The sequence below is a fragment of the Otolemur garnettii genome, unplaced genomic scaffold (assembly GCF_000181295.1).
Source record: "Otolemur garnettii isolate 467f Iridium unplaced genomic scaffold, OtoGar3 scaffold00149, whole genome shotgun sequence".
In the NCBI taxonomy this organism is placed as follows: Eukaryota; Metazoa; Chordata; class Mammalia; order Primates; family Galagidae; genus Otolemur; species Otolemur garnettii.
The window spans coordinates 1,939,507-1,949,309 of NW_003852544.1; the positions used below are offsets into that span (position 1 = coordinate 1,939,507).

At 38.0% G+C, this 9,803-nt stretch overlaps 1 protein-coding gene across 5 annotated transcripts in view; it reads left to right on the forward strand.

The window, feature by feature from the left end:
• MARK3 (microtubule affinity regulating kinase 3) overlaps window positions 1–9,803 on the forward strand; it is an 89,978-nt gene that overhangs the window by 42,256 nt on the left and 37,919 nt on the right. For 4 of the 5 annotated variants that reach the window (XM_003799336.3, XM_003799338.3, XM_003799335.3 and 1 more), the window contains exon 4: window positions 7,753–7,801. In XM_003799336.3, the coding sequence (XP_003799384.1) occupies window positions 7,753–7,801 (49 nt within the window). Of the gene's footprint in view, window positions 1–7,752; window positions 7,802–9,803 lie in introns of those variants that run through there. The other variant, XM_023518860.1, reaches the window with a different exon arrangement.

Here is a 9,803-nt window from a genome sequence, read left to right on the forward strand (position 1 = left end):
GCCCGGCTATTTTTTGGTTGCAGCCATCATTGTAGTTTGGCGGGTCCGGGCTGGGGATTCGAACCTGCCACCTTAGGTGTACATGGCTGGCGCCTTAGCCAGTTGAGCTATAGGCGCCGAGCCTCATAATTTTCTTAATAGAGGTTGTTCACCTCTTTTGTTAGGTATATTCCTAGATATTTCTTTTTCTTTGAAGCTATGGTGAAGGGAGTTGTGTCCTTAATTAGCCTCTCATCTTGAATGTTATTGCCGTATACAAAGGCTACTGACTTGTGGTCATTGATTTTATATCCTGAGACATTATTTTTTGATGACTTCTAGGAGTCTTGTGGTTGAGTTTTGGGGGTTCTTTAAGTATAAGATCAAATTGTCAGCAAAGAGGGAGAGTTTGACCTCCTCTGCTCCCATTTGGATGTCCTTTATTTCCTTGTCTTGCCTAATTGTATTGTCTAGAACTTCCAGCACTATGTTGAATAGTTATGGTGACAGAGGACAACCTTGTCTGGTTCCAGTTCTAAGAGGAAAAGCTTTCAGTTTTACTCCATTCAGTAAAATGTTAGCTGTGGGTTTGTCATAGATAGCTTCGATCAGTCTCAGAAATGTGCCACTTATGCCTATACTCTTCAGTGTTCTAATTAGAAAAGGATGCTGGATTTTATCGAATGCTTTTTCTGCATCTATTCAGAGGATCATATGGTCTTTGTTTTTGCTTCTGTTAAGACAGTGGATAACGTTTATGGACTTGTGTATGTTAAACCAGCCTTGCATTCCTGGAGTGAAACCTACTTGATCATGATACATGATTTTTTGGATGATAAGCTATAATCTGTTGGCTAGGATTTTGTTGAGAGTTTTTGTATCTGTATTCATTAGTGAAATTAGTCAGAAATTCTCATTTTTAGTTGGGTCTTTTCCTGGTTTTCGTATCAGGGTGATTTTTGCTTCATGGAATGTGTTGGGGAAGATTCCTTTGTCCGCACTATTTTTGGAATAATTTCTGCAGTATGGGAAGAAGCTCTTCCTTGAAGGTTTGATAGAATTCTGTTGTGAAGCCATCTGGACCAGGGCATTTTTTTTTTTTTTTTGGAAGTTTTTATTGTTTCCTTCATCTCAGTGTTTGAAATTGGTCTGTTCAGGAGCTCTTTTTCTTCTTGGCTAAGTCTAGAGAGAGGGTGTGATTCTAAATATTCATCCATTTTCTTCACATTGTCAAATTTCTGGGCATAGAGTTCTGGTAGTATTCATAGATGATCTCTTGTATCTTTGTGGCATCAGTTGTTATTTCCCATTTATCACTTCTGGTTAAGGTTACTAGAGAGTTTACTTTTCTATTTTAGTTAGTCTGGCCAAAAGTTTATCTATTTTATTTAGTTTTTTCAAAAAACTGACTCCTTCTTTCATTAGTTTTCTGAATGATTGTTTTCAATTTCATTGATCTCTGATTTAATTTTGGATATTTCTTTTCTTCTGCTGGGTTTAGGCTTAGATTATTCTTTTTCCAATTCCATAAGATGGCTTGTGAGTTTGTTGATGCGCTTTCTTTCTGTTTTTCAAATGTAGGCATCTAAAGTGATAAATTTTCCTCTCAAAACTGCTTTTGCAGTATCCTACAGGTTTTGGTAGCTTGTGTCTTCATTGTTGTTGTGCGCAAGGAAGTTAATGATTTCCCCTTTTATTTCTTCCTGCATCTAACTGTCATTCAACAGAAGGTTGTTTAATTTCCATGCTTTTGTGTGGGGTTGAACGTTTTTGTTGGAGTTGAGCTCCACTTTTAGTGCCTTGTAGTCTGAGAAGGTACAAGGTAAAATTTCAGTTCTTTTGATTCTGTTGAGGTTTGTTTTGTGTCCTCGGATATGATCAATTTTGGAGAATGTTCCATGGGGCGAAGAGAAGAATGTATATTCTTTATCTTTGGGATGGAGTGTGCTATCTGCATCTATCAAGCACCATTGTTCTAGGGTCTCATTTAAGTCCCTTATATCTTTGTTTAATTTCTGTTTAGAGGATCTGTCCAACTCTGTAAGAGGAGTGTTAAAGTCCCTTGTTATGGTATTATAGGATATCATATTGAGTAATGTCTGTTTCAAGAATCTGGGAGCATTTCAATTGGGTGCATAAATAGAATTGAAATGTCTTCTTGTTGGGACCATCTTTGTCTTTTTTGACTTTAGTTGCTTTAAATCCACATGTATCTGAAAATAAGATTGCAACTCCTCTTTTCTTCTGAATTACTTTTGCCTGAAAAATTGTCTTTCAGCCCTTAACTTGGAGTTTTAATTTGTCTTTTGAAGCTAGGTGTGTTTCCTGCAGATAGCAAATGGATGGTTTGTGTTTTTTAATCCAGTCACCCAATCTGTGCCTCTTCAGTGGGGAATTCAAGCCATTAACATTTATTGAGATAATTGATGAGTGTGGTAGTGTTCTATTCATCTTATTTTGTGAGAATCTATTGTTTACTTTTATCTTTTGCATCATTATGGAAGTTAGGTTCTGTCCTTTAATTTCTGAGTCCTCACTTTGCTGTTGATTCATTGTGATGGTCAATGTGTAGAATGGGTTGAAGTATTTTCTGTAGAGCTGTTTTCTTGTTGTGGTGAATTTCCTCAATGTTTGTACATCAGTAAATGATTTAATTTCTCCATCAATGTTAAAGCTTAGCTTAGCAGGATATAGAATTCTGGGCTGGAAATTGTTCTGTTTAAGTAGATTAAAGGTAGATGACCATTTTCTTATTGCTTGAAAAGTTTCATTAGAGTCACTGCAGTCACTCTGATGGATATAGAATTCTGGGCTGGAAATTGTTCTGTTTAAGTAGATTAAAGGTAGATGACCATTTTCTTCTTGCTTGAAAAGTTTCTTTAGAGTTTCTGCAGTCACTCTGATGGATTTGCTCCTGTAGGTCAATTGGCACGTACTCCTGGCAGCTTGAAGAATCTTTTCTTTTGTATTGACTTTGGACAGGTTCCTCACAATGTGTCTTGGAGAAGCCCTGTTAGAGTTGAGGCGACCTGGGTCTGATATTTCTCTGAAAGGAGTGTGTCAGAATCTTTGATGATATTTGGGAAATTTTCATTTATAATATTCTCTAGTATGGCTTCCATTCCCCTGGGGCATTCTTCTTCCCCTTCTAGGATACCTATAACTTGTATGTTTGAACATTTCATAAAGTCCCATAATTCTGTCAGTGAACGTTCAGCTTTCTCTCTCTTCTTTTCTGCCTCTTTAACTATCTGAGTTATCTCAAGAACTTTGTCCTCTACCTCTGAGATTCTTTCTTCTGCATGGTCTAATCTGTTGTTGATACTTTCTATTGCATCTTTAAGTTCCCTAATTGACTGCTTCTGTTCCTTCAGTTTTGCTATATCCTTTCTATATTCTTTATATCATTTATCTCTTACCTGATTCTGTTTTTGGATTTCCTTTCGGTTATTTTACAGTTTATCAGCAGTTTCCTTCATTGTTTCCATCATTTCCTTCATTGTTTTCATCATCTGTATTCTCAATTCCCTTTCTGTCCTTTCTAACCTTTATAGGTGGAATCCTCTGCAGTAGCTACCTCACAGTCCCTTGGGGGTTTGCTTTGGACTGGTTTTTCATGTTGCCAGGATTTTTCTGCTGATTCTTCCTCATGAGTGTTTTCTTTTATCTGTTTCCTTGCCTTAATTTTCCTTTCACTTCCTCTTGCTCTTGAAGTTACCCTGCCTCTGGACTAGGGTTTCGATAAGTAAGCTGCCAGTTGGTTTTGATGGAATGAACACATGCAACCACTTGCCAGTTTTCCTCTGCTTTTGTCCTCCTCATGAGGTGCAGAAGTCTCCTGCTGACTTCCTGTTTGCCCAAAGGGATGTTTCTGGGCAGATTTCTGGAGATGCCTGGAAGTCTTCTCTCCCCAGTCTCCCTGGGCCTAGTTGCAAGGAAGCTATTACTAGGCTGCCATCTTGAGAGCCCAAGATCATGGTTTCTTTCAAACAATTATTCCTTTCCAGATTTAACTACCTTCTGCCTTCAGGTTCACGGACTATGAAATCTCACTTTCATTCAAATTGTCAACTGTTGAAAAAGTTTTATGCCAGTGCCCACTTGTTGCTGTGGTCTTTTCTGTAGCAGCAGCTTATAATTTATTGTTTTAGTTGGAAATTTCTAAGGTAGATAAGCGTGGATGTGGGAGTAGACATCTCAGAATCAGAATCCTGACTCCAGCATATACTAGCTGGGGACAAGGTTCTTTACCTGTGGCAGTCTTCCTTCACTGTACATTGAAGATGGTCATATTCACCTGATGGAGTTGTGAAGATTAAGTTAGGTAAGATCATAGTTGTGAAGCAGCTGGTTCTGTGCTTTGGCTACTGCCAGCACTTTCTAACTGTTAGCTTCTTCTTCCCTGTCCTTGTCTAACTTAGCATAGAGTTTATTCACTTGGTCTTACTGCATTCCAGTGCCTGCCTCATATATAATTCTGATAATGGGGTGAACATACTCATATAAACTTATTCCTGACACTGCTCTATTAGGGAGTCTTTGGGTGTTCTTTCTGCCTGCAGAATTAAGCTTCTGCTTGTCATCTGTAGTCTCATTCATCTCTCCTTTGTGGTTTCATCGTGTATTCATGGTGTGTACTCTACTATACTACTCAGGGGCTATCAAACCTTAATGTGGTGTCTGCATTATATTATTTACTGCTGTTTAAAAAATATCCTCCAAAACTTAGCAACTTCCAGAAAAAACATTTATCATCTCACTGTTTCTATGAGTCAGGAATATGAGAGTGACTTAGTTGGGTAGTTCTGACTCGGGCTCTCTCCAAAGGTTTTGTTTGGATGTCAGCCACAGATGCAGTGATCCAGAGTTGTGATTGGGGCTGGCAGGTCCACTGTCCAGTGAGCACACTCACATGGCTATTGCTGAGAGTGCATTTTATCAGCAATTGTGAGCACATGGCCTTAGTACGTTGACAAGTATGCCTGTCCACAGTGGTGCTTGAATGTCCTTATGACCCTTGAGCCTCAACTGACCTGTCAGAGCAAGGAGGGAGCCGTAATGCCTTCTAGGACCTGGTTGATCAGTCTCTGGAGTCTCCACTGTAGATTTTGCTGCATTCTGTTGATTGGGATCAGGCCCCTAAAGTCTAGCCCTCACTCAAAGGAAGAGATATGTTCTGCCTTTCAAGGGGAAGAATTTGTGGACATACTAAACCCCCACACCTGAGGAGCTTTTGAAAAGTAAGATTCTGAAGCCTCATTTAAGATCTGGTGATAGGTAGGACCCAGGAACCTGCAGTTTGCACAGGCACCCTTATGATTCTAATGTAGAGGATTAAAGTCCACACTTGGACACACTGTTCTGGCCAGAGGGTCACTTGGTCTTGGTCTTCCTTAAATACTTCTAATTGGTCACATCTCTCCCATCTTTGCTCACCTACTTAGAGCACTTAGATTCCATTGTCAACTGTAGACATCCTTTTTTAAGTCCAACATAAGTTGAATACCTCTGTGGTGTCCGCTTTCTTAGGTAGAAGTTAGCTCTTCTTCACTCAGATTTCTCTAATAGCCCATCTTTTTCCTGCAGTTGGCTCTAATTCATTTTGTTTCAATTCCACTACATTGCTAGTAGAGATTTAAAATCATTGCCTTCCCTTGACCTGCTCTTCAGCTGTCACTATTATGATAGCTCTGTAACAAGCATTTTGCTGCTTAGGATTTAAAAGCAGTGGTCATTAGAAAGCTGAGGAGCGTGGCTCATACCACACTTCTTGATAGTTACTTATTTCATCAGGCATTTATCAAACAAGTGTGTTCTGTTGTGTTCAGGCTTGGTTTCAGGTATATAGTAGGGAGATAAGCATGTTCCATGTACATGACAAGGTGATAACGAAAGGTGCACAAGAATGTATCATCACAACTTGAAAGACATTCTAGGGAAGAAGTGACCAGATGGCTATGACATAAAACAAAGGAGACCTATAGAGATAACATGCTCCTGGAGATTTTTGCCCAAGACTTTAGAGATAAAAAGGGAGAAGAGATTTAAAGGAACTTTAGTATGCTTTAGTAACTGAAAGGAATTGGGGTGACAGAGCTGATATTGGAGTGTAAGCAGAGGTTATATGGTACAGGGCTGCTGTGTTCAGGGTGTCACTTTAAGTACAGTGTCCTGAGCTATATTGATGTATTCAAATTGGAGGTTTCTAATTTAGAAGTTGTGGAAGTAATTGGGAGATTCACATTATAGCTACCAACTCAACTGTAATGGAAGTCAGAATTTCTGCGATAGCATGATGGAGGAGAGCCAATAAAGAACTCAAGCCTGAATGGTTATCAGGGATGTGGGTGGCTGTCTTCTCTCCTCAGAACATAAAATGTGGGAATGACCACAACAGCAACAAGAAGTATTTATGTTGGAGATAACAACGCTCTTGCCTTTAAAAGTAAGATAGTATTTTAGACAGGTCATAGCTTAGGTATGTTACATCCCACTATTGTCCAAATCCCCTTTGCTGCTGATTCAATTCTAGATAAGATACCGTAGACAAGGACAGGCATAGCAAGAGTCCTATGATCTCTTAACAGCTTCCTTTCCACGTAGCCAGCTGTTCCTCCTCTCCCAAGGCTTTTCCCGGCCCTTGCCTCTTATAGGTTGCAATATCCTAGATCAACTGAGTTCTGAGCAGATTCCCCATAGATAGATAATGAGGCCTTGGGAGATCTTTTTCTATCTTTTCCTGGTTTCCTCTTGTTCACAAGAAGGAAGGTTTAATAAGGTATCCTTTCTAATCCTGAAGTTTTTCTAGGTCATATTAACTCAGGCCACAATATTATGATGCTTCTGAATTTATAACACGTAATTATATAACAATTTGATGTTTCTTTTTATTCTGTGGGATGTTCTGGGCTGGTCTGCTGTTCTTGGTGGGGCAATTCTTCTTAGAGTCTCCCTTGGGTTCACTTGTGTGGCTGTGTTCAGCTGGTTGGCTGACAGTGGCTAGACACAGTTAGGACAGTGAGTCTCTCTTTCTACATACTACCCTTTATTTTCAAAGAGGCTAGACTAGCTTCTTCACATTGTTCTAAGAGAGTAAGCCTCCACAGTGCCTACCATTTTATTCAACCTCTTTTTGCTTTGAATTTGCTATGTCCTATTGGCCAAAGTAAGTCATATAGCCAAATCTAATGTCAGTATGAAAGGGGCATTCCAGAAAAGCATGAACATGTGAGGTATGCCTCATTAAGGTCACTAATATAACAGTTTGTTATAACAGTTTGTCTTAGCCTCCATGCTAAATTACCTATCATCTCCAGTGAGGATTTCCCAAGGTGGTTTTGTTCAAAATATTCTCATGGAATTATTTGGAATTATCAATCTAATATGCTTATAATATAATCCACTTGGGACTGTATAAGTTTGATTCACAAAATTGCGACCCCTGGATAGATAGTGAAACAGACTAAGTTTAATTTAAAAAAATTATTCTTGATGGATTCTAGTCTTATATTTCAAGATAGCAAAATAAAATTCAGAATGCGGTACCCTCTTCGAGACCACTACTGTTTTTCATAAATGGAAGTACTTGATAGTAGTTTATAAAGCTACTGTTGATTTTTATATTAGTCTTAATTTGGAAAAATAAACATTAGTAATTAACTTACCTAAGAGAAAATTTACATTTATATTGCAACAATCTGATATAATGTTTAATAACTTGTATTGGGGGGTTGTTTTTTTTTGTGTGTGTGTTTTGTTTTTTGTTTTTTTTAGCTCTTCAGAGAAGTAAGAATAATGAAGATTTTAAATCATCCAAACATAGGTACTTTCTGCTTTTTAAAATACTTTTGGGTCTAAATGCATTTTTGAAAACATGTCATAAAGCTAAATATATATTTCAGAAATAATAGAGATGTTTTCCCTTGAAATTGTTGATCGTTGATATTAGCTTTTTTGAAATTAATAAAGACAGGTTAAAAGCATTAAGTATTAAACATTTGAATTTAAAGCTTTAATGCAGTAGAAACATCTATAATCATAACTAATTTTATGATATTTTAATACATTAGAAAATATAATTGTATTTCATTAGTAGATAGAAGGGAATTCTAGATAGTCAGAATTAATAATCTTTTCAAAAGTATAATACTTTTTATTTTTTTGAGACAGAGTCTCACTGTCTTGCCCTTAGTAGGGTGCCATGGCGTCACAGCTCATAGCAACCTCAAACTTTTGGGCTTAAGCGATTCTCTTGCCTCAGCCTCTCAAGTAGCTAGAACCATAGGCACCTGCCACAATGCCTGGCTGTTTTCTTGTTGCAGTTGTCATTGTTGTTTAGCTGGCCCGGGCCAGGCTCAAACCTTCCACTCTCGGTGCATGTGGCTGGTGCTGTAACCACTGTGCCGTATAATACTTTTTGTTGTGACTAAGTTCTTGAGAAAATACTTGTATACTGAATCATATTTAAAAATGGAATATTTGCTATCTGATGGAATTTTGATAAGAATTATTTTATAAAGCAAAGAATTGTTTTTTATGTCCTCTGTGTGCATCGCTTTGTGCTAGGTGCTGTGGGATAGGTTTAAAAATGAGTAAGTACCTCCACTCATAGCAATTATAAGCACAGCATGAAGCAAGCAAATGACTTAATATCAATCCTACTCTATCTACATCCAGTAAAAATTTTTGATTCCACATCAGAAGTTTATGATTATTCTATCATAATAAGGGTCTTTGTAAACTATTTCACTGCTATATATATGTGTGTGTATTTTATTGTTGATAGCTTCTATAATCTAAAAATAGCATTTCAAGAGCAAAAATCACTTTTTTTTTCTTTGAGACAGGGTCTCAGTATGTGGCCCTCGGTAGAGTGCTGTGGCATCATAGCTCACAACAACCTCCAACTCTTGGGCTTAAGTGATTCTCTTGCCTCAGCCCCCCAAGTAGCTGGGACTACAGGTGCCCGCCACAGTGCCTGGCTATTTTTTGGTTGTAGTTGTCATTGTTTGGCGGGCCTGGGCTGGGGTCAAACCCGCCACTTTTTGTGTATGTGGCTGGTGAGCCCTAGCCGCTGAACTACAGGTGCCAAGCCAGCAAAATCACTCTTAAGACAGTCCATTTAAGTTTACTGTCAATGTCTGTTATAGGAAATGGCGGGGGGGGGGGGGGGATGTTTTGTGTTAAAGTTTGCCTGTCATGAATGCTTTAGGCACAAGGAATAGAAGAATAATATGGAAACACAGGAAGGAAAAAGCTTTTACCCAGAGCTGCTTATTTTGATTGCATACTTTAAAAAAAGGTTTATGCCCTATTTCATAAAATCTAAACCACTGTCAATTAAAAGGCATTTTTTTAATACTACTAAGAAAAATGCTACCACGCTGATAACAGAGATATTAATTAAAATAGACATCTTAGAATCAGTGAAATGTAGTATGTTTGAAGAAAAGGATAATCACAAGGAGTATAACCTTCTTTGTTTGCTTTTTATTTCAAAGCTAGCCAGCCAGATTCTCTAAAAAACTTTATCCCTACTGCCTAGGATTAGCTAACTTAAACATACTTATTTTCTTTTTGAATTACTTAAATTATTAGAGTTCTTTACTTACTAAATGGTATATCTTTGGTAACAAGTTGAAATTTTTAAAAATTCTTATTGCATTAAAATAGTTTTCCCCAAAGAGCCAGAATTTGCATTGCATTATTAGAAGGTTTTTATGCTGGGGCGGTGCCTGTGGCTCAAAGGAGTAGGGCGCTGGCCCCATATGCTGGAGGTGACAGGTTCAAATGCAGCCCTGCCAAAAACTGAAAAAAAAAAAAAA